Source organism: Lactuca virosa, chromosome 1 (genome assembly GCF_052849685.1).
Source record: "Lactuca virosa cultivar CGN04683 chromosome 1, Lactuca_virosa_CGN04683_v6, whole genome shotgun sequence".
Classification (NCBI taxonomy): domain Eukaryota; kingdom Viridiplantae; phylum Streptophyta; class Magnoliopsida; order Asterales; family Asteraceae; genus Lactuca; species Lactuca virosa.
The window spans coordinates 80,911,013-80,938,395 of NC_136426.1; the positions used below are offsets into that span (position 1 = coordinate 80,911,013).

The 27,383-nt window shown below is 34.3% G+C and overlaps 3 protein-coding genes and 1 long non-coding RNA gene across 6 annotated transcripts; 1 reads left to right on the top strand and 3 right to left on the bottom strand.

Annotated features, from left to right (window-relative positions):
- Positions 1-1,349: 1,349 nt before the first annotated feature.
- On the bottom strand, positions 1,350-3,045 carry LOC145148634 (uncharacterized). Its single transcript, XM_079075157.1, has 3 exons — positions 2,592-3,045; positions 1,661-1,708; positions 1,350-1,530 (listed from the first exon to the last, which is right to left on the bottom strand). The coding sequence occupies exons 1-3, from the start codon at positions 2,943-2,945 to the stop codon at positions 1,378-1,380; spliced, it is 555 nt and encodes a 184-aa protein (XP_078931283.1). The 5' UTR covers positions 2,946-3,045; the 3' UTR covers positions 1,350-1,377.
- A 552-nt stretch (positions 3,046-3,597) lies between these two features.
- On the top strand, positions 3,598-5,199 carry LOC145105386 (uncharacterized). Its single transcript, XR_013707287.1, has 3 exons — positions 3,598-3,901; positions 4,047-4,088; positions 5,085-5,199. It is a non-coding gene; the product is annotated as an uncharacterized LOC145105386 (long non-coding RNA).
- A 2,197-nt stretch (positions 5,200-7,396) lies between these two features.
- LOC145148650 (Golgi SNAP receptor complex member 1-1-like) lies at positions 7,397-8,977 on the bottom strand. The gene is made up of 5 exons (XM_079075158.1): positions 8,794-8,977; positions 8,223-8,453; positions 7,988-8,155; positions 7,791-7,904; positions 7,397-7,671 (listed from the first exon to the last, which is right to left on the bottom strand). The coding sequence occupies exons 1-5, from the start codon at positions 8,830-8,832 to the stop codon at positions 7,558-7,560; spliced, it is 666 nt and encodes a 221-aa protein (XP_078931284.1). The 5' UTR covers positions 8,833-8,977; the 3' UTR covers positions 7,397-7,557.
- Positions 8,978-10,807: 1,830 nt separating this feature from the next.
- On the bottom strand, positions 10,808-19,232 carry PKL (chromatin remodeling factor CHD3 (PICKLE)). 3 transcript variants are annotated; one of them, XM_079075162.1, is made up of 31 exons: positions 19,077-19,232; positions 18,884-18,969; positions 17,580-17,725; positions 17,363-17,500; positions 17,119-17,273; positions 16,881-17,042; positions 16,543-16,787; positions 16,350-16,445; positions 16,131-16,267; positions 15,833-16,045; positions 15,640-15,747; positions 15,510-15,560; positions 15,300-15,399; positions 15,076-15,218; positions 14,893-14,990; positions 14,665-14,803; positions 14,422-14,591; positions 14,274-14,340; positions 14,058-14,180; positions 13,836-13,945; positions 13,645-13,726; positions 13,210-13,549; positions 12,999-13,104; positions 12,848-12,922; positions 12,689-12,750; positions 12,527-12,603; positions 12,314-12,444; positions 11,859-12,198; positions 11,635-11,767; positions 11,501-11,574; positions 10,808-11,374 (listed from the first exon to the last, which is right to left on the bottom strand). In XM_079075162.1, the coding sequence occupies exons 3-31, from the start codon at positions 17,721-17,723 to the stop codon at positions 11,120-11,122; spliced, it is 4,074 nt and encodes a 1,357-aa protein (XP_078931288.1). In that variant the 5' UTR covers positions 17,724-17,725; positions 18,884-18,969; positions 19,077-19,232; the 3' UTR covers positions 10,808-11,119. The 3 variants fall into 3 exon arrangements, with proteins under 3 accessions (XP_078931288.1, XP_078931286.1, XP_078931287.1); XM_079075160.1 differs by having other exon boundaries at positions 12,999-13,549; XM_079075161.1 differs by lacking the exon at positions 18,884-18,969 and having other exon boundaries at positions 12,999-13,549; positions 19,077-19,226.
- Between the last annotated feature and the right edge of the window lie 8,151 nt (positions 19,233-27,383).

Genomic DNA, 27,383 nt, shown 5'->3' on the forward strand with positions numbered 1-27,383 from the left:
CAACCTTTCCTATTTATACAAGAGGAAACATTCTCTTGTTTACTCTCACCCATCGATGTGGGATGAAGACATTGTAATAAAACACAATTTTTTGTTTATAGAACATTATTTAACTTATTTATAATATTTTTGTAAAGAAATTGAAAAGTCATGGGAGTTTCAAATGAATGTGGTGAAGGGAAGTTAAAAAAGGGGGTTTCAAATGCATGAGATTCAAGAAAAAATGCTAGCTTGTATGATGATATAGAACATCAATGGATTAGAAAACAAACGCTAGCTATAGTTATCCAACAAAAATTTGTATTATCTCTCTCCAATCAAAACCTAATTCGAATATTTAGAGTTTTTTTATGGAGAATTTTACCTTGCAACACTAGAAGACTTCAAAGCTAGCTTTAATCTAACATATAACTTATAAGGGTTAGTTCATCAATAAATCAAACACTTGTGGTTTTCTTGAGTTCATTCCACTAACGTGATGCATGCGATTTAAGTTTTGTTGCCACATACTTCACTTTCTGATATTCATTTCTGATATTCATTGCATTGACATGCATAAAATACTAACTACATTTTTATAATTCAATCATACACTTCGATAGAGTTGGATGAAAATTTGCCTACATAACGTATCATTTTTTACCCAAACTCAAGTTCATTAATAGGATTGATGTTTCAAACGAGAGTGAGAGTAATACTAACTACATTTTTTACCCAAACCCATGTAAGGCCATTTAGATAGAGTTGGATCAAAGTTTGCCTACATAACATGTCAGATAGAATTGGATCAAAAATTGTCTACGTGGCCATTACTTACGTAACCTACTATCACATGTGACAATCAACAAATGAAACCAAAATTATGCGGCGATGGTCCAATTTAACATGTTTTAAAATTCGTGACAAAATTGATAGTTTCTAATAACTTCGATGATCAATCTTATAATCATCGCGTAAGGTGTTTAATTTAAACATTGCTTTTCATTCCACATAACCATGTACTTCGGTTTATATTTTATTATATAAAATGAACCATTGATCGACATTAACTTACTAGAAGCATATATGTTTAATAGTTATCGATGATTTCAGTAGGCATTTGAAAGAATTATCAAGTCTCATCCAAATAATAAGGATAAATCATATAAGCATATATCAAATATTTTTAAGAAACTAGCTTATAAACTACTTTAATGATCTAAGCAAACACTATATTGCAATAAGGTCGGAACATAAGCTAGCTTATACGCGCCAAACAGAGTCTAAGTTTATCGCCTTGACCAGTTGGTGGGAGTTTATCCCAACATTTCTCAACATTGCACTAACCACATGTCATTGTTTTATATATATATATATATATTTACACAAAGTAGTTTTTCACAGTCCAGCCAATTCTTCGTAGGCCACCGGTGTCTCATTTAGATCTGGCAAAACAAACTGCCTCTTCCGGATCTCTATTTCTGATTCAACTTTACCAGACACTTGAATAAATTTGCCAACCTCCTTTTTGGGGACTCTATGCAAATCAATCTACAAAAGCCAATGAAGCATTTCAATTATTAAATTTGAACAAAAAAACATCAAATTACAACTCTTCACCATGTCACAATGCAAAGTTACTCTTTACAACAAAAAGAAAAACTAAAAATAGAAAGCAAACCTTTCTTTTTCTTGATTTATTGTCCATATGAGTTGTTGAACTTTCAACCTGCAAATTTCATTTGAGGATATTAGTATATGTCTTTTATTTTATTTTATTTATTTTTAAAACTTTCCTAATTAATCTAAGATTTTGAAATCGGATTATCCAAAGTCGATACCCGAAAGTCTCACCGTAACAAAAATGGAAACACGTTGTTATTGATTACATCCCAACCAACAAGAAAAGGAACATAAGTAAAAGTGGCCCCACTCACAGAATACGAATTTCCAAAATCCAAATTTAGTAAGTAAATCAAAAGACGATAATACCCTTCACTTCTTGATACGAAAACACCTACTATCCTAACTCTACACGGTTTACATACACAAGGTATAGCCGTATAGGATCCAAATCCAGGAACACTTCAGGGGTAATTTCGTCCACGAAAAAAATGTTACTTTTGTCTTTAAGAAGCTTTATGCATGCTGGAAGTTTATAAAAAATTTACCCTCTCAGATAAAGAAACTATAATGTTCTTTTTACCGATGTACCCTCGAAAATACTTTTCCTCGGGTAAATTCATGGGTAACTGGGAAAATAAATTAAAAAGTATGAGACGCGAAATCGAATCTATACACTACTGGCCAAACAGGATCCGATCTACCCATTTATATATGAATTGACTGAAAAGCCCTCGTTTGCACATATGAATATTTGGGGTGTTATCGTCAACTGACAACAGACCGAAAAAGTTGAAAAGAGGACGAAGATGGAAGATGGAAGATGAATAGATGATAAAAGTCCACAAAGGGCAGAATGGTAATAAACCATTGCATATGTTTGTATGTTTTGCCAACTGATACGTCGTAAATCCATCAATATGCCGGCCGACGACCAGGTCCGACAGATCCGGTCGACGGAAAACCAGTTGTAGGCAAGAGATACAAACCTTGACGTATCTATCTCCGGAGGAGAGATCTGACGGGCGACTGGACTCATCACAACCGTCGCTCGTAGACGGAGCACCTCCGTTGCTCCAGGACAGCGGCGTGCTAGGGCTCCTCTGTTGTCCTTTCCCGAATCCGTTGGTAACGGAGAAGGCGGCGGTGCTCGGTGGTTTCGAGCGAGATTTACGATCGCCCCATCTGACTGGATTCAACGACGCTGTGGTGGTGGCGGTTGTTGTTGATGTAGTCGGCGGTGGTGAAACGTGTGATGAGGCAGATTGTTTTAGACGCAATAAAAGCTCCGCCACTAGAGCGTCGCTGGTAAACGCCGCGGCTACCCATCGTTGGTTCATCATGTGAGCTGATTTTGTATCTTGTTCAATCTTCACGGTTAGAGGTAACTGATAAGGAGATATGAAGAGTGGAATAATGGTGACGCTGAGAAAGGGAAAAAGGCATTTATAGGAACTGTGAATTGAATTGAGTGAATGAATATTTTTATGTGATGTGGGTCCAAGACTTTACTTGAATATTTTCTCAAGATCGTGATTTTTATATATTAAAACTATAGGTGCATTATTTTTTTCTTAAAGGGTTGATATAAGATATTATATATTGTTTTTTCTTTTCTTTTCAAATTCAACTTTAATATTCGTTTAAAATATTATTATTTTTTAAAACTTTTAACAAGTTTACGGGTATTCTTTTTTGGAACGGCAAATGCATTAAAAAAACTAGCAAGAAGCTAGAAAAAGATTACAAAGTACAAGCATTAATAGGAGACATGCACCAATCAAACCAACAAATAAATTTAAACAAAGACCTATGTTTGATCTAATTGAAAGCAATTAATTGGATATCATCTGCCGTTCTAAAAGGGGAACATCTCCGGTTGTTGAACACCAACGAGTTTCTCGCCTTCCATATGAACCACAACACCGTATATAACAAGGCCAAAAATAGCTTCTTCCGCTTTTTACCAATAAACGGAGCTTTTAAACACAACAAGAAATCTTCCATGCAACTCGGAATCAACGGCATCACACCACACCAAGAAGAAAACTAATTCCAAATCAAAGAAGAAAAAGAGCATGAGAAAAACACGTGGTCGATGTACTCCTCAACATTTTCGCACATCGCGCAAACAGTGGAGTTAAGCACAATCCCCTTTTCGACCAAATTACAAGCTACCAGAATCCTGTTCAAAAGCATCCTCCAAACACAACAATTAATTTTGATGGGAATCCAATTTATCCAAAAGAAGTTCTGCAAAGTACCACCATTATTTTTTAAACTTTTAACAAGTTTACGGGTAATATTCTAATTATACAATTTATCAAATTTTCTTTTTCCAAAAAATCGATTTTTTGACCCTCACACAATTATTTTCGAATCTAACTTTTATTTTCATGTTTTTCCATTTAAAGTATTTTCAATCTGATTTGATTTGTCATCAGGCTGGTACCGGGAATATAAATATCCTCAAATGCCCAGGACAAGTAAGAGAAAAAAGATCTTTGTCGCTATTATAAGTTTTTTATTTTTAATAAATATATATATATAATATATAATAAAAAAAATAGGCCTTGTGCAGCTGCCCATTTTACCCCCTCAACGCCCCATGTATGTAATATAATTATATTACGTTGAGACTTAATTTTTGTTTCCATTTGAATCAAATTTTTTGTGTTGACTCATATAATTCTCATATTTTTTTGTTTTTGTTTATAGCGTTTTAATGGTTTTTCGGCATTATAACTTAAATAAAACATTTGATTTGTGCAAAACAAATGGAAAAACTATTGTGTTTAATTTTTGTTAGCGAAATGTATATCAAAATCTATTTGCATAATGATTGGAGAATGTAACATGTGAAGAATGACAATCTAAGTTGACTCGGTATCTTATATTGTTTTAAGAACCAAACATAAAGACATCTTCCGAACATTAATCTATGTTTATAATCTAATACTATAAGTTTTCATATTTTCATGATTAGAAACATTGTAAAGCAAGAATAGACAGTTGTTCTTCATCTGCTACGATCTTTAAGCATCATGCAAATAGATTTTGATATGCATTTTGTCAACAATATTTGAACACAAGAATTATAAGCCAAAACAAAAGAGTTGGTTCAAAAGAACAAATTTGTCAAATGTGAGATATTTTTCGAAGTTTAGAGTTTTTCCAAAGAAGATATCTAAAATCGGAAAGATTACTGATTTACATGCTAAAATGGCCGAATAGGAAAAAAAATAAAAAATGCAAGTTTTTGTTAGAAAAAAAAAGTTAATGTGTAATCAAGAAAAAAAAACCAAATATGTAAGATCTTTTATTAGATTAACCATTTCTTAAATTTTCATAACTATTTATTAGAATATTGTATCATTTGAAAATATGGAATGTGGGATACTGATATAATGTTTTTAGATTAATAAAATGATCACGACTTTCGAAGTTTGTTATGATTAAATCAATTTTGGTTTTATTTTCAGGATGTCGTTGAGACGTGACACAAACAATTTGAAACATAGACAATCGTATATTTTAGAATTTGTTTATCAATATTTACTATCGAGACAGACTGAGTTCAGTTTACTATTCAGACTGGAGATACGAGATGCACACTCGAAATGATAAATATAGACTCAGGAATACGAAGAAGCCCCCCTGGCGGGGCTAAGGGCAACGCCCCTAACAAGGTCCAAGTGGCAGTGCCCCTGGCAGTTTCCTTATAACTACCCTTTATATAGAGGGATTGGCCTGAAATCATATTTTCCCTTTTAAAACTCTTTTACTACATTATCATGATGCAGTTTTTCTTTATAACTACCTATAACCGTTATTTTTTGGCGCCAATACGGTGTTGTAAACACCTTTTAACTGCCATCTTCCTTGTATAGAAGGAAGATGGTCGTTGCAACGGTTATAAAGTTTTATGAATCGAAAATAGATTTCCGTGTCTCTGCATCAAACTATTTCAAAGAACACATAACATAATCAAAGTATTATGTGTTTGTAAATTAGATTAGTCCTATGATGTGATATGGTTTGGTCTCTTAAATTATCCCATAAGTCTGCATTCGTGTAACCCCAAGAATAAGGGTCGAATTGTAGATTTCAAAAAGTGATTTCCAAACACCTTTTAACTGCCATCTTCCTTGTATAGAAGGAAGATGGTCGTTGCAACGGTTATAAAGTTTTATGAATCGAAAATAGATTTCCGTGTCTCTGCATCAAACTATTTCAAAGAACACATAACATAATCAAAGTATTATGTGTTTGTAAATTAGATTAGTCCTATGATGTGATATGGTTTGGTCTCTTAAATTATCCCATAAGTCTGCATTCGTGTAACCCCAAGAATAAGGGTCGAATTGTAGATTTCGAAAAGTGATTCCCAAACACGATCCAAAAGATTATCCAAGCTATTGTTATTCTAAACCCTTAAATGCTAACGACTATGTGGCTTCCAAATTAAGGTTACAACCAAATAGATATGTTTGTATTCTTAATATCTTGGAGTGTTCGTTATTATCCATATAATTCATAATAGTGACGTCAAATATTATTTTAGGTGTAGTTACTCTTCGAATACGACATTTGTTTTCAATCATGCTGTCCAAAATGGTGAGAACCGAGTAGTCACATATCAATATCCTACTTTAACTAAAAATCGACCGTATGGGAAAACCGGCCCGACAGAAATCGGCCTGGTAGTAACCAAATATATAATTTATTCCATGTTATGGTGGCACTGGCTCCGGACGCATCTTATAGAACACAAGCAAGAGGTGGAGATAATCATCATGATACCTTATAGGATAGTCTTACAATAGACGATGGAATTCAAATCCATCGAGGGTTTTTATAATGATAAACTGCACTGTGATTAAGACACTCCCGCGAGAGGGCTGCAAGTAATATCACGGGAGTAAAGGAGGACAATATCGCATGTAAGTTGTAATCTAATCTAATAATATAAGAAATTTTTTAATTTCACTTTAATTAGAGAGGCATAACCTATGATGAAGATAATGACATAAGGAACACTTAAACTTGAACTTTTTGTATTTATTATTGACGTGTTGTATTACAACCTACAAGACCATACATATTCTTGTAGAGAATTGACCACCCTTTTGGTCTTTTATAATTTTGTATTTTGTATAGATGTCTGCTTGTCTTGTTGGATTAGAGGGGATGTGGGGTAGTCATGATTCAGTGGATGCGTGTGCACTGTCCAGGATCAAGATACCAGTTATCCTTCCTACGTATGCTTTTGAATGGTCGACACATCACGTGCTTTACGTACCATAAATCTGATATTCGAACCTTACACATATATTATTAATTTCTCATATTCAAAGAGAGTCATAGTCATAAATCCCATCAAAATATTCTACCCTTGTGTTTATTATACATAAAAAAAGATGACAACACATGGCATTCTCTCAGTCTTAGACTCATAGACTGTGTTTAACATGTGTTTAACATGCATTGGACTAGCACATCACAGGCTACCAGTCTTAGACTGTGTTTGACATGCATTAGAATGACACTAATGTTAATGTTTTGTCCCAAAAATAAAAGATGGAACAGGGACTCTTTCTCGATCTCTCTTCTGCTAATTAAAAAAAAAACTCTTTCCTCTCATTTTGAGCACATTCAAACGACCACATAAAAGATGTTTGGAGGACATTGATCATATAACTGCAAACATGTCGATTAAAAATACATTTCCTCTTCTGCTAATTAGAAAAAAAAAACTCTTTCCTCTCATTTTCAACACATTCAAACGACCACATAAAAGATGTTTGGAGGACATTGATCATATAACTGCAAACATGTCGATTAAAAATACATTTCTGACACACTGAGTCCCCAAAAACAATGACATACATTACATATACCCATACAATATACCTGTATATATGACTATTTGGGACTTTGGGTAATAATACCTTGCTACTTTGTCAACCAGTAAATCAAGATTAGAAAGGTGCAAACGGAAGCAACTAATGAAAGAATAATTGTGTCCAATGATTTTTTCTTCTTTATCGATGACAGAATGCTATTCACCTGTTTTTAAACACAGACAAAATAGTCTGTTGTTAAATCATGATTGAATAAACCCTTTTGCAAATATAAAAAGCTTTTTTTTTTTGTAAAATGAAATTAGTTTATGATAGTTTACTTACAGTTGGGAGACGACTGCTAACATTGCTAAGCTTTGAATTAACACCACCAAATGTTGATCTTTGAAACATGAGAGTACCTAGGGTTTCTTGTGCTTGTGATATTACACCATCCATCTACATCCACATTAAATATAGCATTTCAAATTTCAATATATATAAAAATTAAATTCAGCCAATAGATCCAGTTATATACACACCTGGCCTGTACTTCTCATAAGAGTGGCTCGCTCCTTAAGGAGAGACTGTTCTTGAGAGGCACCACCATCTTCAAGATCTAATCTTGTTCTATCAAACTCCCTGAAATCTTCAAGCAATGATGCATGCTCTCTTTTTGCTCTAAGGCTAGATCGAAGACGATTGAACTCCTGTAATTAAAAAGATATAAGGATCATGAAACCCTTTTATGAAAGGGTAAAATAAGAATGATGTTACCTGACTAAGATCATGATGAATTTCTTGATGACGAGTTAATGTATGAGAAAATATTTCTGATCCTCCAGATGACACCCACGCTTGCATTTGTGAAATTACATGGTTTAGTTGTTTAAGTAGCTGTTCTATTTGTGATCCAAGATCCTTTTCGTTGCCATCATCGACTTTTGTTGAAACTAATTTACGATACAAATGCATTTGATCATCCAACTGTGCTTCGAGATTCCTTGCCTTTTCCATACCCAAAATGAAAGAAACATAAGAACCATCTCACAATGAATGAAACATTTAACATACCCAAACGAAAGTTATCAATCCAAATTTTGAAGTCCAATAAATTTGATCTCAATCTAGAATCTAGATCCGATCATCATTGGTTTATTATTATAAACCCTAACTAATTTAAACACCCCAGAATTCGACAGGAAAACATGTCCTTAATCTCAAATCCGGTACTAATTACTAGTAAAGCTGAGATAAATATATGATACCACAAACACCGAGTTGTGCGAATTGAAATTAAGCAATCAAAAACAGAAAATTGACAGGTAAAAAGGGAAAACATAAAAACCTGCTTTCGCAAGGAGTCCCAAGAGGTTGGTGGATCCATGGGAGAAGAATGAAACCAGTTCCTCCCTGTTGAACGGAATTGATGTTTAGAATTGTGATGGACCGACAGACGATTAAGACGAAACCACTTGAACCATTAAAATAAAAACCCTTGCGTATATACACACTTGAACAAAGGAAGGTAAACCCCTTCTGTAGATACACCTTAATTTTGTGTATTTTATAGTAATATATAAAGAAATAGTCACATTGAAAGGTATTTATATTTTAAAATTAGATTTATAAGACGTATATATTAGTCGTCGATTAAGAAAAATAACAATTTAAAATAATTATAAGATACTTAAAAATGTAAAAAAAAAAAAAATGATATTTTGAAATTTTTAAAAAATAAATATAATATTTGAAAATTATTATGTACAAATATAATATTTTGATGTTTAAAAGGGAACAAAATTTACTTTATTCAAATATGGTGTTAAACTGAAAAAAAATATCCGAAAACTATTTCCAGAAAATAATTAAAAAAATTAATGTCGTATTATATCTAAACTTAATTCAAAATGAAAAAGAAATGAAAATATATCTCAGTATATATTTAGAGAAATAAACAAAGATATGTCAAAATAAATAGTTATAAGTTAGTTACATATAACAATTTAGAAAATAATATTAAATCAAAAATCCGTACAACTAAAATTTACATAAAATTAAAAACCACATTAATAATATTTCAAAAATTCATGGTGGACTAAATTAAAAAATTAATGAAGAAATTAATAGTTTTTATCGATGCACAACCAACATATGGATTATTGAGAAATATTTATCTCAAATCATATTAATATATTTTATTTTGTGATTCTCAACAGTTATAACTATTTTTTTTCAACTTCAAACTTTCTAATAAATATATATTTTATTGTATGGTCTAAGAAAATAACAATGTTATATAATTATTATTATTTTATAGTCGCTAACAACTGCTTTGTTATTTTAACATGTATTTATTAATATTTTAACTATATAATTTATTCAATGTAGAAACATAAACATTCACCCAATCATTATATAAAAGTAAGCAAGAAGGAACATAGGAAATGAAACTTGTTCTAGTTATTTCTGATCGATTGAAACAATTTGGTTAGTCACGTTCTTGATTCTATTATGTTTTTGATTGTTATTAAATTATTTGCTTTTTAATACTAGTTTTAATAAGTTGATTCATTTTTTGTAGAAAAACTTTTGTCAAAAATCGGGTCTTAAAATCTTGATTGGTTCGGTGAATTGGCTTTGCAATGGAAAAGTGAGATTTGCTTTGCAATAACCAAGATCACCAATTTGCCCTAATTTTGTATCTCGAAATGACCGGATTGAACTATAAACACTCATAATATAAAACATCTAAATCTTCAAAAACCGTTGGTGAACCTATCCAAAGTCATATACTAAATAAAAATATTAAACAAATAATTATTTCTTTGAATATGTTCTCACCAGCAAAGTAATTTCATGATTAATAAAATAAAGATTGTGACCAAAGTTTGCGTGATTTACACATCAAAACCTTTTCAATATGTCAGATCTATTCATAAATTAATTTTGAAAATGGTTGAAATCTTATTTTTTTTATAGCCAAGTAAATGACTAATCTTTAACCAACTCAATTTATGTATTCTGGTTCATTAATAGATGTAAGTTTTATGGTTATTTTGTATATTTGTCATATATATTATCATGAAATAGCAGTGGATCTATATGGTGAGCAGAATGCAAGGGCTTTGGTGAAAATAATTCTTGAATTTCACTGTTTGAAATATCTAATTTAACACAAAGATCTTATGATACGACTACAAAAATAATAAATGACCTCTTTCCTTCTCAATATTTTCTGTTCATATATAGCTTAACAGATTAAGTCATTTTCAATTTAAGTCCATTAAGTAAAAGTTAAAACACAGCTTAATTAATGATTGTCCCAAACAAAACAATCCACCACAAGTAAAATGCGATAGTTAATAGTTGTAAGTTTACCACTAGTAGAAACTTGGATATAACAATAAAAGAAGCTGAAAATGTATCATCAGTTCCTCCTTCCTATACTCAAAAGACAACATTAACTAACAAACTAACAACATTGGTGGTGTCTCGCGTGTTGGAACACCTTACACAAACTTTAGCTCCTAATAACTTTGATTAGTAAACTGTATTTCATTTTCATGGCACAAAACATCTAAACCCCAGCAACCACTTTTCTATAAAAACCTTCTCAACAAGTCTCAAAAGCATAAGAAAAAAAAAAGTTAACTTAGTAGTAGTAACATGTTTTACTCCAACACAATGACACCTGGGCTTCGTCCTTCCCCATCTTCCATTGCCACATCAGCAGTGTTTGTGGTCCCGTTGACTTCATGCTGACTCACATCACCATTGCTATTTTCATTTACAAGAATCTTGGAGACTTGTTCATGTATCCCTTCCAGTGGTTCAAGTTTCTTTTTCAGCTTCAAACCTGCACCAGGTTTGTTCCCCACATATGCCTCAACTGATTCAACCGCATTTTCCCCAACTATCTTGCACATCTACATTATCACAAACAACAATTTAGCTAAAATAAATTTAATTTTACACAATTAAATATATATATATATATATATATATATATATATATATATATATATATATATATAAAACCCAAATTTAGTTACCTCATTATAATGGCGGGCCATTGCCAATCGATCCTTTTTATCATCACAAGCTGCTGCTGTTATTTCTTCTGGAGCTGTAAGAAAAGACAAATTAGATTTTATAAAAAACTGCATATTTTATTATTTTGACTTACAGATGACTTGGATTTGAGGCAATTGACCAATCATCTGAGAACTTGTGTCATTGTGGCTTGCACTTGGTCTGTCCAGAACCTTTTGTTCAGTTTCCATGTCATCATTCCGAATCTCATTGGGTTTTTCATCACCCTATTTTATTTTTAAAAAAAAAAAACACCAAATGAGCAAAAAACAGCAGAAAGAAAGAATGAAAGAAAAAGAAACATATATAATGACTTACAAAGTATTCTTTCTGGTATTCAGCATTAAGTCCTTTTTCGAGAAGGAGGACACGTTTCTTAACAAACTCAACCAGTCTTCTTTGCATCTCTCTGAAGTGATACAAAGCATTATTTGCAGCAGTAGTGGAATCCTGAACTTGTGCTTGTGGTTGAGAAACTCCAGAAGCTGCTACTGGTGTTTGAGCTTCAACACTTCCAGGTGGGACAAATTGACCTTGAGGTGCCCCTGTCCCTGGGAGACTCATATTTATACCAGGGAGATTCAACTCTTGACAAATCACTTCTTGCACCCTTAAATCCTTGTCATCAACAATAGCTTGCCATCTTCCATAACCATGCCTTTATAGTTTATAGTTCATACACACAAAACAAGAATATGAATATGAATATGAATTTAATACTGAGTCGTATTTATTTATAATGACAAAATAGAACTTTAAATTATTGAGCTCACTTCAAGACAGCACGAAGAAGGGTTCGATCGTGTTCCTCCTTCCAGAATTTTAAACCTCTTAATCCTGGATACCGATAGATGATGTCATCTGTAAAAAGGGGAGCACTTTGATTCTCTGAAGTGTTTTTTACCTGTAGCAGTAATTAACAATCAGCATAGCAAGAAGATTAGAAAAAATCAAACATGTAAAAGATAGTTTTAAAAACGACTTACTTTATCTCTTACAAGAAGCAAGACTGCAATCCTGACAAGTACATCTTCTATTCTTAACCCTTCTTTCGGAACACCATCTGCATTAAAATAAAATTATAAAAAAACATGAACTCTGACCAAAAAAAAAAATCATAGTTTTAAGTTTTAACCACAAAAAGTCACCTGAAAAAGTTGCAGCATCTGTAATGTCTTCAGAAATGTGTGACAAGAAGAGAGTTCCATAACTGCATGACATAATAAACCAAAAAGATTGTCTTTTATAATTCAATCCACCAACAGAAGAAAAGGTTGAATTAAATTTGAAGGTGAAACAGCTCTTACACTTTAATTTCCTCATAACTCTTTTGCTTCAAACGTGAAGTAAATTCTGCCCAATCAAAGTCTCCAACCCCAAATCTGCAGTGTAATTTACACAGTTCATACTAATAACTAATAAAAAAAGTGTAAAAACATAAAGACAAGACTACAATACCTCATCAAGATTTGAACAAATTGGGCCCTTTGACTTTGATTAAATCCCAATACTCTAAAGGCTCTCCCTTCACCTTCCATAAGAGGAAGTAGCTCAGCATTGTCAACTGCAAATATAATTAAGAAAAAGATCCCATTAACAAATATTATCACCGCAAACAAAACAAATTTATGCGACTTGTAAAAGATTAAAAGATAAAAGTGTATTATACCACGTGTTTTCTTCCTGTAGGGCTTTTTCACAGGTGTTGCTCCAGCTGAATTCTCTCCATCAGACAACTCAGCTTCATAATTATCATCAGCATCAGAGCTTACATCTTCCAATCCAGCAAGATCATCATCTTCAACAGACACCATCTGCTTTCGGCTTCTTTTACCTTTTCCCATAGAATTCAACTCTTCAACTTTGTGAACTTCATATCTGTCTTTTAACAACTCCTCCCAATAACTTGATCTTTCTGGATTTGTGGCTGCACTTTTGTCCTCTGCTATGGGTTCTTGTATTTCCTCTTCCTCTTTTGACGCCTCATCAATGTACTCAAAATTTGCCACCTAAATCATATTCATATACACAACAAAAATTTAAAAGTTCAAATCTTTAGTCTAGAGGTGAGTAATATCAATTTATTGTGCAAAAAAAGGAAAACCTTAAATGCTTTCAAAAAGCCATCTTCTTCTGCATCTTCCATTGCAGCATTTTCTTCTTCAGTGTAATCACGGTTAAGCAATCTATCAAAGTGTCAAACGTTAAAAAAAGATATAACAAACCATTTAAGGAATGTTTCTTTTCTATTTAATGATCTTAATGAGTTAAGCACTTAATCCTGCATTTTTTTACCTATCTATTGCAGCATCATCGTAATGGATTTGTCTTGATTTCATAGCTTCATCATTCTCATCAGCAAATAACTCCTTCGATCCATACCTGATGATGTCATCCAGCTCTTCCTACATATTGTAATAAATCATAACCAGATCATATATGATATAACAATTGCTTAATCAATGTAATATATTTTGTCTACATGCATATGAACATCAAATGACTATAAACATGTACCTGATTGATGTTTTGATTTTTAAGCTTGCCAACAACCAAATGCTCCAACACCATCTTCTTCTTGGTCATCTCCATCATCCTTTCTTCAATTGTTCCTCTTGTTATAAGTCTAAATATCATAACCTGAAAATGGCAGTTATCAGAAATTACAGAAATACCCTTATGTTAGTTAACCAGCCAAAACATATAGCCTGATCTCCTGTAACAATTTCTAACCTTATTTTTCTGTCCAAGACGATGAGCTCTGGCCATTGCTTGTAGATCAGCATGAGGATTCCAATCACTGTTACAAAAAATATATATATCAAGATAGAAACAGGCAACTACAACTACTAATAAATACTGAAAAATTACAACTTTTTACCTGTCATAAATAATAACTGTGTCTGCAGTGGCAAGGTTAATACCCAAACCACCAGCTCTAGTAGACAGCAGAAAGCAAAATCTAGAAGAATTACTGACATTGAACCTATCAATTCTAACTTGTCTTTCTCCACCACTAACTTTTCCATCAATTCGTTCATATAGCCATTTCTACAAAAAAGAAAAAATAAAGTAAAGGTTAAATCAATCCAAATGAAAGGGCAAACTGGCTCAACATTCATACCTTGTAATTGCAATAATCTTCAAGCAAATCCAACATGTGCTGAAATTGTGTATAAATTAAAACTCTATGTCCTTGCTCTTTGAGCTTCACCATCATTTTATCCAAAAGCTGCAGTTTCCCAGAAGATTCCAACAGTTGTCTGACAAATGAAAATGGACATCAATGCACAAGAAAGAAAAGGAAAACAAATATAATAAGAAACATAGCAAAAGCTAAAATATATTTTACTTGTAGAACTCATTGGTGTCTTCTGGTTCAACTCCCTCCAGCATAAAAGGGTGACAACAAAGCTTGCGCAATTCCATAACCACATTAATGAGAGAAATCTAAATTCAGAAAGAAAAATATTAGATGTTAGTTTTAAGTTCAAGATAAGATGATAGCAGATTAAGGACAAAACAGTCTTTTCACCTGGGCGCCTCCTCGGCGAGTTAATAACTGATAGTTACGAGTTAAAATTGCCTTGTAGTACTCTTTCTGCTTGCTACTTAACTCCACACGTAAAATGAGCTCCTTTTTAGGAGGTAGTTTCTTCATAACATCTTTCTTCAATCCTGACATTTATCACCACAAAGTTATTATAAAGTTCAATTAAGATTTAAGAAACATAACAAGCACAAGTTTTGAATGTTTACTTCTTAGAAGATGGGGGGCCAACATCTTATGGAGCCTTGAAACTTGCTCTTCTTGATTGATATCCTTAAACTCTTCCTGAAACTCTTCCAAACTTGCAAACTGCAAAAAAATTGTAGCAACATAAGAAGATGTTTTAGGGTTATCTACTTCTCCTTATGTAATATCATAATCACACACAGGAAATGATAAGGAGTTGCAATAATACTAACCTTTCCAGCATCAAGGAAGTGCATAAGCATGAAAAGCTCATCCAAGTTGTTCTGAAAACCATTTTCAATTCAGATCAAATACAAAAACTAAAAGATAAAGTAAATTATACAATTAAAAACTAGAACAAACCTGAAGAGGGGTTCCAGTCAATAATGTACGATGTCTGGTATCAAACTGTTTCAGTGCAGAAAACAACTTTGAATCCTTGTTCTTGAGACGATGGCCTTCGTCCACTATCTGCATGATTGAAAAGAATTCATCAAACAAACACGTACAGGATGTCATGATCTAATCATTGTGGTAAAAAGTCAAAAAAAGTTACCATAGTCTCCCAGCTTATTGACTTGAGGGACCCGTTATCTATGTTGATCATTTCATAAGATGTCAATAGGACATCAAATTTAATCCTGGCTTGCTTATTTTCATTTGACCCATGACTTGACTTCTTCTTCTTGTCCTTCTTATGAGACTTTGGGAAATAAAATTCATATTCCCGTATGACAGCACGTGCAGCAGCTGTTCCAACATACATAACCTGCAGTGGGTTTGGGGTTTAGGGTTTTATTTTGTACAACTTATTCAAAAGAAAATATTAGAAACTGAAAGATCTTGTAACTTACAACATTCATATGAGGCGCCCATGTGGCAAATTCACGTTCCCAGTTCCTTAATGTAGAAAGTGGTGCTACTACTAGATGTGGGGAGACATTCTCTTCGTATAGAGAGGCTAAAAAGGCAATACTTTGTATTGTTTTTCCTGAAATTGTATATAACAATGTAAGTTGTAACTAACAAGTAACAAGTCACAAACCTGTAAAAAGACTAAAGGGAAAACATACCAAGACCCATTTCGTCGGCAAGTATGACATGTGTTTGTTTAGACCATGAGAAACGCAAGAAGTTTAATCCTTCAAGTTGATATGGGTGGAGCTCACCTACAATTACACCAAAAAACATTTGGGATCTCTTAGTATCAAAAGTACAAAACTTGCTATAAATAATATTCCCAAATCAAGATTAGATATCGCCTACCCCCAGGAAGAAATTCGGGACTCTTTTCAAACTGTTGAAATTCTTTTGACTTCTTTCTTAAGTCAGCTGCATCATGATTGTTGCTTTTCTGCTTCCTTAGTTTCCGATATCTAGACTGCAGTCTATTGAAATTCTCAATTTGTTGTTGATATGATGAGATATCTGACTCTGATTCCCAATAACATTCATCATAGTTAAGTCCCACCCATTTTACAAGATATTCCTTTTCCTCCTCACCTTCTTGCCTGATTCATCCACCACATATAAGATTTCACTAAAAAGAACCAAAATGTATTTTTGTCTTATATAGCTAATATATGATTTACAAGAAAGTTCACCTGCAAGCAAGAATTCGGTCAACCATTGTATATTCTGGCCTGATAGGGACATATTCATCTTCACTGTTGTTGCCCACATTCATTTGCTTGCGAAAATTGTTTACTTTTGTCCTTAAGCGAGGCAATTCCTTGTAAGCTTTTATAAACTCTTTTTCAGGTACCCTGAAATACAGGTGATTTTGCTAATCAGCAAAACATATACTGTTTGAATGTATAAGTGAATAGATAAATAGATTACCATGTGCAATGGAGATAAGATAGGCCTTTCCACTTCACAAGATATTGTTTAACAAATATCTGCTTGGAACCCAACTTTGAGGCATCACTATCATCAGCAACAGTAGGCCGCATTTCACAGTCCAAAAGTTTTTCTATATCATTTAGAGGGTTAACCTGCAAGTAAAAAAAACTCATTAAAATCAAAATGTAGCATTTGAAGTGTTGAAGAAAAGCAGTTCATATAGTGCTATTTTAGAACTTACACATTTTGGACACCTCCAGCTGGTAGGAAGAGGAGCTTTCAGAGGTGGTATTAAACACTTTGGGTGATATTCGTAGGTGCAAGTTTCACAGACAAGTAGATTCCCGGATTCACCGCATGCATTACATGAATCTTCTTTCTGTACATGTATATGTAACCCAATCACAACAGAACATAATGCAATTGGTATCTAAAAAGATGAAATTAAAGAAAATTACCGCATCATCTCTATTAATCTTCTCAAATTGCTCTGCATTCTTGGATTTACCTAGCAGGATGTCTGACTCATCATCAGAATCATCCAAACTATAGCGGGGTCTTGAGTCTGATCTGACACGAAGTCTCTCAACTAAACTACTCATTCCTGCAACATAGCCAACAAAACTATTACTTTTAATTTACCTTGCAGGATCTTATAAATTAAGTCTAACAATAAAGATCAATTATATTCTTTTAAGTAGCTTAAGCCCTACAAAGAATTCATACATTACACGGGAAATAGAAATTTCACCTACAAGGGCCAAAATACAAGTGGCTAATTATTATGACACGCTATTTCATTACTATTTGAAGAGTAACCAGTAGGGACTAGGGACCCAAAAATGAAAAACCCTTACATTTTTCAAAAAAGGGTTTACTTGAAACAAATTAGGATATTTCAGGCACATATATAATGGCACTACAAATTCAGGCATGCACATATTAGCATAAAAGGTTCCATTACTACCAAGAACCAAAGTTCTAATTTCAGAATAGGAAAAATGATTAGCAAATAGCAATATAAAACCCATGACCAAGATCCCATAAGAGAGTAACAGACCCAACAATACAGTCAAACTATTTGCATCAACCCTTCATTTCATAAAAAGTATGAGACTGCTGATTGTGAAACCCTGGTCAGACTCAAACTTTCTCAATCGGATTAGTATTGCAGCATACAAACTCAAATGTGTGAACCCGTATATGCATTAATTCCGTGCTTCATTCCATTTCTAGATAGAATGAAGCTTCTACAAATAAGCAAGTATAAACAGAATAGCATCATATAAACAACCATGAAGTATCCCCTTCAAGAGAAACTATAAGTAGAGCCAGAAAGGATGTCAATTGACATATATCAACAATCAATTTAAAAGCTTGTGCAGATACAACTATCAGTAACATATTTAGATACACAATTAAAGAATCCCTAAAACACAAAATCGCAAGAGACCAAGAGACCAAAAATTAGATTAATTGAGGTGTATATGCCATTTCTCAAAGGTGTTTATAACAAGTGCTGATATATTAATATCTGATCATACATGAATTCTCGTGATTAAAAGCTAGGGTTTCGAGCAAAAACAACCCCACTTCGACAAAGGTTCAATATATACAGGAATTACGTGCTGCATATAATTACTGAAATGTAGCAAACTCAACGCCATAATAATAGAAAAACCCCTCAAAGCAAATGAGGCTCCAACAGCATCTCAATTTTAATCGGCCAATCATATCTAAGAAAAGGTTCAGCAGAATTCACCTGAAACCGCAGCGATCTTGTAACTTAGTGTCAAACTCCAATCCACGCGACTGAGATTTTGGATTTCGGTACACAGAACCCAAACTCTGATAATAATTTACAATTGCGGGGAATTGGGTATTAGGGTTTCACTAAATCTAAAGTTCATGGGCGTGGAATCAAGAGCAAAACTAAGACAGTGATAGATACTTGCCTGATGATGACCAGTTTCTGTGTTTCAAATCTCCTTGCTCCCACTTAGGATTGGAGGAATTTGAGAAAACCCTGCGCGAAAAAAACCGAGATTTCCCTTGTTGCACTTGCACCTCTGTTTTTTGTTTACCCTTTCTTTTTTGATTCTCTTTTAACTGATTTACTAGGGTTCGTTTTATAGAATTAAAATAAATATGTAAATACGGAGATACAATGTTGTAGTGACGATATATAAATACTATTTTTTTCGTTGATCTATGTTTTAGCTGTAATTTAATAAAAAGATTAATTATTGGACTAATTTGAAAATTATCATGTAAAAAAAATCATATCAATATAATTTGTTTTATTTTAGATTTTACTAAAATTTGTACTTAATAATTTGATAATTAAAAAAATTTATCGTTCAACCCCGTTCAAATATATTTTAACTGTACCAATTTTTATGTATATCTTGAATCATGGTAATTTATATGGTTCAACTTTCAACACGGTCATATAAATAAAAACAACTACAACTTTTAAATGATAAAGATTCAAAATTCGAATTTTCTATATATGAAATACATTCTTAAAATCGTTAACTTATATTAATTCTTGTCTTCAAGATCATTTTTCTTCTTTATGGAAACCTTTTTAATAATAAAACAGTTAAAAATATAAATCACGTCGAACTTGCAAAAGTCATCATTAATGTAGAAAAATAGAGAGATAATTCAAACTAGGGATGAACATTGGTTAGGACCCCAACCGTATCGGACCAATAACTGAAGAACTGGAAACTGATTTAGTAGTAAATGGAGAACCAAGAACTCGATTGAATACTCCGATTCTTGATTCCAGTTCGATTCTATAAATAAGTGTCCTCTAAGATGTGTCCGGTACTTGACTCGGCCCAAATCGGATCGAAAACCGAAGAACCGAGAATCGATTTAGTGGGAAATGAATAATTGAGAACCGGACGAATACCTTGATTCTGATTTCGGTTACCTATTTTTTAAAGATGACTCTCAAAAACATTTTTTACGTGTCTATATTAAAGAAGAATATTAGGAAAGTAATTATGATAACATTTAAGTAGGTTAACGATAGATTGATAGTTAGTTAGTAATATGATATTCTAAAAAAAAGTTAGTTAGTGGTCTTCATTATTGACGTTAGTTACATGTAGGTTTAGCCTTTTGTGGTGCATGTTTGGATCTTTTTTGAATCGGCAAATCTAATTTAATCATAAACTAACATCTAATTCCACCAATGTCTATGACGAGACTAGAACCCTTGATCTTAAAGAGGGATGACGACATTTGACACCCCTGAGCTAAAAACCCTTTGGTCCATAATTACAACAAAACTAGAAGATCATCATTCTTTTTTCATTTATGTCGTATCAATCATTCTCTTACGATACAAACTTAGAAACTTTGTAATGATTTATCCAGGTGATTACGGATTTACTTAAGAGATCAAACGGTGTCAAGTGAGTTCATGTGATTTACAAATGGGATACATGCCTATGTATGTTGTGTCAGATTTTATATGTTTTACTTTATGCCAATTTGCTATGCATGTTTTGCAAGAGGCAAGTTATGTGTTATGTTAGTATGGTTTATAATAATGTTTTCAATGCTTATGGATTATGAGGCTGTGATGTTGTGCATAATTTAATTGTTAGGTTGTGATCCAACATTACCGAACGAGTTAATAATTGATCAAAAGTTTAGGATATCGTAGGGTTGCTATCCAACATTTAGATGAGGGTTAGTCATTAGATTGTGACCCGACATTATCAGGCATACCAATAATCCCACAATTTAGCTGACGGGTTGTACAGTGGCGGACCTTAGTGGAGCCCGAGGGGTCCTGGACCACTGCTCCGATTCCGGCACGTAGTGTAAAAAAAATTATGTTTTTTTTTTGTATTTTCAATTAGGTGCATCGGCTTAAAATACGAGTGTCACTACTAATTTAGATTTTTTCGGAAACTTTTTTTTAGTGTCACCCCTACTAAAACGTTCTGCGTCCGTCACTTGGGTTGTAATCTAAAATAATGTTCGGTTACATATTAGATCATGATCTACATAGTGTCCAATTGTGAGATCTCAACAAGTGTTTTCGCTATGTTTAATTTTGTATGATTTCAATTATGTATTAGATCATGATCCACAAAGCATTAACAATTAACGAGGGGTTATGCATGCAACCAATATGGTTCATTTTACGGTATGCGTGCAACCAATATGGTTCATTTTACAGTTTTTTCGTCTATTACAAGTAAGAAAACCAAAATAACATGATTTATAAGAATGTAGGTGTGACACTATTCCTTTCATCTTGGATAAAGGAATTAGAAAACTCCAAAAATCAGTTGCATGCAACCAATATGGTTCATTTTATGGTATGCGTGCAACCAATATGGTTCATTTTACAGTTTTTTCGTCTATTACAAGTAAGAAAACCAAAATGACATGATTTATAAGAATGTAGGTGTGACACTATTCCTTTCATCTTGGATAAAGGAATTAGAAAACTCCAAAAATCAGTTGAGTTACACAAATATAATATATAACAGTAAATTTATTTTATAATTGCAGGTCAATTAACAATTTAATCAAAAGATAAAAAATTTACTAAAAGCGTAAAACTAACTCAAAACAATGATATCAAGTTATTAACTATGAATACTCTCACTATCAAGTGATTATTTAATGAAGCATATCTTCACTGTGAATTATTTAGATAGTTTGATTCCTTGACCCTGCAACAAGCATGTTCACATTCGCGTTATTTGTTCTTTCACGTTGTGTCCACTTCTTGAAACTTTTAACATTATCTGGTCTCATGAAAATATAATATTAAAAATAAAACTCACAAAAAATAGGAAAAGAAAAAAAAAAAGTAAACTTAGAGCTATACATCATTTTACATTTGCTGTGCCACAAATATTATATTATCTATTATTCTAACATTTAGCATTCTATTTTTTTCTTATATTAGTTGAGTTTTTAATTTTTAATAAACCCTTTTCTACGATATCGTAAAACGCGTTTTTAATACAATATAAAAATAAAATTATTTATGAATATAAGTTAAAAGACATGTATTTCACAGGAAATATTAATAATGTAGGAAGCGACGTCATTCTATAGGTCGTCATATTACGTAGATGTGTATGTATTTCTTCCTATAAGTAGCCCTCTTAATCTGGAATCACATTCAACAAATTCAACATCAATTCCTCCAATGTCTCGACCACAATCTCGCTCAGGGGTCATGGAGATTGGGCGTTCTGCGGCAGAAGACGGGCAAAACCGTGGTGGTTCCGATTATACCAACGACAAACCACGGTCGTTTCAACACGTGGCTCCAAGACCTCCGTCTTTGATCCAAAATCTCGAAACACAAGATCTTGCTGCTAATCCTCCCTCCCTAAACGATGTGAATCCTCATCAATCGAGTTCAGGTACTGAACATTTGAAAGTTCGGGATGGATCCATGACTAAGCCGTTGCCGTCAGCCGGAGCACGCTCATGGTAACAAAAACTAATTGTTGGTAACTTCTCGATGTGAAGTTCATTGCTGAAATCTTAATTAAAGGAGTTGTTTGTGTTTATTTGAAGTATTTTCCCCAATATGTTGTGGGTTTTTTTTTGTTGTAATCTTAAACCCTGATTCCCCTTCTCCCAATCTCGTCGAGCATATAGAGAGAGAGGCCAGGAGCAAATTCAATTAGTAATTAGTAAGGAAGAACCAAGCGAGTTAAGTTCAAGAGTCAAATAGTTGTAATTCCTGTATCACCTGTCTTGAAGAATTTAGTATATACATATTACTGTTTTAAATTCAAGTCAAACCTTGAGTTTTATCATTCTTATCTAAACATGTTTTGCATATGATGCTTTGGAAGTCAACGGATCATGTTTTCAGCATAAGAAAAAGTCAAAATGATTGTTTAACATATGAGTTTTTTTTTGACAAAAAATTGTGGTTCATCAAATTGTCTAGCTACATACTTTGTGAAGGTGATCTTGCCCCCAAAATCTTGCTTCTTCTTATTCTTCTTCTTCGGAGATTACCTCAAACTAGTCACTACGACTATTCCAAACCATTTCCAACCCAGTCCATACATTTCTTTTAAAAAAGAGAAAAAAAAAGGTAGCATACATGCAATCCCCTAGGATCCTGATTCATCAATATCCTCACACAACATGGATCACACCAGGTGTAACACAAGATTGGTTTCTTGGTTTTTATTTATATAAAACCAAAAATCTTAAAATAAGTTTAATTTTAAAATAATCAATAAATAAATTGCACCAAATTCATATTTTTTTCCTCTACAAATAGACATCAATGTTGTTATATTTTAACTTTTACCCAAAGAGTGGGTTGTTGGGTTACTAATGGGTGTAAAAGGTTTGGAATAGTTGAGTTATGTATGTAGAATAGAAAGAAACTATTTTTTTTTAATAAAAAGTTAGGGTTGGATATTTGGATTAGATTGGGTTGGCGATGGAAGTAGTCTAGCAATTGGTGCTTTCATTCCTAACTCATAATGACTCCACATCATGAAACACCATAATTCGAAGATAATATGGTCCTTATGCACAAAAAATTCAACCAACTTCACTCAGCCACAACCAACTCAAAAAACGCCAGAAACCACTAATCATATTCGTCCTAACTTAAACCGAAATCACAACCAATATTGTAAATGACATCGTTAAAATGAACACTCCGGTCCACCTCCTAAACTTGAATAGTCTAACTCCCACGATCCTCCACCGCTAAACACCACACGCCTAATTCCCCCCAAATTTGATGGTTCCAATCCACTAGATTGGATATTTAAAGGCGATAATTACGTTACTCACTATGCCATCACAGCCACCTAATGTTATTTATTGGTTGTTTTTTTTATGTCATCGTGTACCGCCTTAAATTGGTGCAAACACTCGACCAACAAAAACCTCCTTAACACATTGCTAGACGCCACACAAATTATAGAACTACACCTACTTACGAAAACCACTAGGAAGTAGGAAATCTTGCTTAATATTAGCCAAACCACCAGTGGCGAATCTAGGACTTGAACTCACGGGTGTCCAATTTGAATAAGATGATAATATAATTCGATTGATTTTTATTGTTTTTGTTATCGGTTCGGATCCACAATATTATCTCTGAATGTGTAACACTCCTTTTTCATAACATGTATATTAGTAGTTATAAAACAAGTAAGAGAAATAAAGTGTGGAGTTTGAATTAAACTTGGTATTGGTTTTTATCAAAATACAGTTGAAGAAAGTTGTAGTTTATACAAAGACGATTATTTGGATGTAAAGATCGTCAAAAGCTGAGTTTGTATGAGAAAGTTATAGTCGTTTGAAAAGTACATTGCTATTATGAGAAACTCAACAAAAGTCAAAGTCAAACGGTCAAATGTGACTCGCCACAACGTGGTCTAGTACTCTCCACGGTGCGGGATGAAGTGAGTCATGAAGACACGTGTGTAACATCCCAAAATTTAGAAGTATGATTGAAGGACTTAAGTGTAAATTGAAGAAGGTACTCGACGAGTAGGTATGCTTACTCGTCGAGTCGGAGCGGGTTCTGGTCGCGAGTTAAGTGACCAACTCGCCGAGTCGGTAGCTGGACTCGACGAGTTGGTGCTAAAAAAGGAAAACCCTAATCTTAAGGGTTGCACCCTATTTAAAGGACCATATGTCCTCCCTTCAGCCTCCTTATTGTCCTTGAGAGTCAGTAAACCCTAAAATCGTGTGAGCTTCCATTGTTAAAGAGATTTGAGCTTTGGAGGAGGAATATTGAGAAGGGAGCTTGAAGATCAAGAGGCTAGCATCAAGGGATTGGTGTAGATCCAGAATCTACTTCAGCTTGGGCACATTTTGGATGTGTTGGAGTTTGGGGCAGTACTTCGGGATTGTGCTTTCGTGGTTCGGTTCGGCAGTTGCAAGGTGAGTTATCCTAACTATACCCAAGGGTCTAAGGCACCAAGGCCGTCCCTTTGATTTGTTATTTGAGATAGTTACTGCTATGATATGTTAGTTGGCATCCTGGTAGATAGGATGGCTTTATGATGGTATGCTCTGTTAGATCGGTATTCTGGTAGATTGGATGTGGCTATGCTTAGTGACCTGTAGTTGGTCTGACTGTCTGTATGCTGGTAGGAGATTACATGTTATATGTGCACATGTTGAGCAGTAGTGGAGGGTATTCCATCCCGGGAGGATGATAGGGCCCTAGTATGTTGTCTTGTAGACTGTTATATGGTTATTTGATAGGTGCACATGTTTGCTAGTATGTGGGCATTCCAACCCGACGGTTGAGGGCCAGGAGTATTCCATCCCGGTAGGATGATTGGACTCATAGTAGGTGGGCATTTCAACCTGATGGTTGAGGGTCTGGGGTATTCCATCCCAAGGGATGATTGGACCCATAGTAGTTATTGTATGTATAGTAGGTGGGCATTCCAACCCGATGGTTGAGGGTCAGGAGTATTCCATCCCGGTAGGATGATTGGACTCATAGTATGTGGGCATTCTAACCTGATGGTTGAGGGCCTGGGGTATTCCATCTCGAGGGATGATTGGACCCATAGTAGTTATTGTATGTATAGGTGTGTGGGCATTCCAACCCGATGGTTATGGGCCGAGAGTATTCCATCCCGAGGATGATTGGACTCGTAGTATGTTGGCATTCCAACCCGACGGTTGAGGGCCTGGGGTATTCCAACCTGACGGTTGATTGGACCCATAGTATGCTATTCATTGTTGTATGTGTATGGTTGTAACATCCCAAAAATACAACCCAAAAATTCTCGTTTGAAAACTCTACTAAACCATAATATCAAATATTAAAAGATAAATCCATGGATCATGCGTCTCAAAATGTCATAATAAATTTATCAAATCAGCTGATGTCAAAACATATCAAAATATCTGAATAAAACTCCGAGGATAAACTGAAGCTGTGGTGTGTGCCATGTCATCATCCCGAGCTCTTCCCCTTACTAGCGGAAGTACCTGAAACCAAAAACTGAAACTGTAAGCACAAAGTTTAGTGAGCTACCCAAAAATACCACATACCATACAATAACATATAAAGCAACTACTGGGCCTTGCCCACTGCATCAGACCGAAGTCCGGAAACTGCATCGGACCGAAGTCCGGAAACTGCATCGGACTAAAGTCCGGAACTAACCAGGGCCTTGCCCTCTGCATCGAACTGAAGTCCGGAAACTGCATCGGACTAAAGTCCGGAACTAACCAGGGCCTTGCCCTCTGCATCGGACCGAAGTCCGGAAACTGCATCAGACTAAAGTCCGGAACTAACCAGGGCCTTGCCCTCTACATAGGACCGAAGTCCGGAACTGACTGAACATAGCATAGAATAATCATAACTACTAGCATAAACACATATACTGCATACTACATCGGACCGAAGTCCGGAACACATAACCCAAAGACATACTTGAATCACAAAGACATCAAGCACACTGAACTACTGCATCAGACCGAAGTCTGGAACTACTGCTAACTAAACGGGTCGGCATTGTGGCCGTAGACCCGTTCCTACTGGAAGGAAACTCACCTCGTAACGCTGGCTGCTGAGGTGCTAAATCTGAGCCTGTCTGACTGCTGCTCCGGAACTCCCCGACTACAAATCCCATAAACACTAAATCAAATACTGATAACTAATCTCAGGGTAAAATGACTATTTTACCCCTGGTCAAAGTCAACTTCCTGGTCAAAGTCAACTTCCTGGTTGACTCTACTCGCTGAGTCCTACTATGAACTCGCCGAGTTCCCGGACTCACACTTCTCTAACTCGCGACTCGACTCGTCGAGTCGGAACGTGGACTCGTCGAGTCTCTCTACTTCTAGATCCTTGTTCTAACTCACTGAGTCCTCTTCCACTCGCTGATTCAACTCACAACTCCAAAATCGGAGAAATCGAGAGGATTTGCGCTCCGACTCGCCGAGTCCAAGAACAACACGTCGAGTCCTATGCATGTCCTCACTAAACAGTTGATTCTAATCGATTTCAGTGCATCCAATTCATAGATATGAGCTTCTAGGGCCGATATAACACGTAAATTTGCCAACTTTACGTGCATGTATAGAGGTATGAAGCTAAAACACCAAAATAAGCTAGAAATGGGAACCTAGGGTTTGGAACAAGACCTTGCTTTGCATAAAGGTAGCTACTTTGAGCTCCTGGGGCTCAATGATGTCCAGGTCTATAGCTCACTACCCTAAGGGAGCACCAATCTCGAGTTTGGACCTTGAAATGT

Bases quoted from the DNA above. Each gene is read 5' to 3' on its own strand.
- LOC145148634 (XM_079075157.1), bottom strand. From the start codon at position 2,945: ATGATGAACCAACGATGGGTAGCCGCGGCGTTTACCAGCGACGCTCTA. The intron at 1,709-2,591 runs GTTTGTATCTCT...TGAAATTTGCAG, and splicing joins CCGGAGATAGATACGTCAAG to GTTGAAAGTTCAACAACTCA. The intron at 1,531-1,660 runs GTTTGCTTTCTA...TGGCTTTTGTAG, and splicing joins ATAAATCAAGAAAAAGAAAG to ATTGATTTGCATAGAGTCCC.
- LOC145148650 (XM_079075158.1), bottom strand. From the start codon at position 8,832: ATGGATCCACCAACCTCTTGGGACTCCTTGCGAAAGCAG. The intron at 8,454-8,793 runs GTTTTTATGTTT...GGTATGGAAAAG, and splicing joins GGGACTCCTTGCGAAAGCAG to GCAAGGAATCTCGAAGCACA. The intron at 7,672-7,790 runs GTAAGTAAACTA...GTTTAAAAACAG, and splicing joins TTAGCAGTCGTCTCCCAACT to GTGAATAGCATTCTGTCATC.
- PKL (XM_079075160.1), bottom strand. From the start codon at position 17,723: ATGAGTAGTTTAGTTGAGAGACTTCGTGTCAGATCAGACTCAAGACCC. The intron at 16,046-16,130 runs GTAAGTTACAAG...AACCCACTGCAG, and splicing joins GGGCGCCTCATATGAATGTT to GTTATGTATGTTGGAACAGC. The intron at 12,445-12,526 runs GTAAGTCGTTTT...TTACTGCTACAG, and splicing joins TGCTTCTTGTAAGAGATAAA to GTAAAAAACACTTCAGAGAA.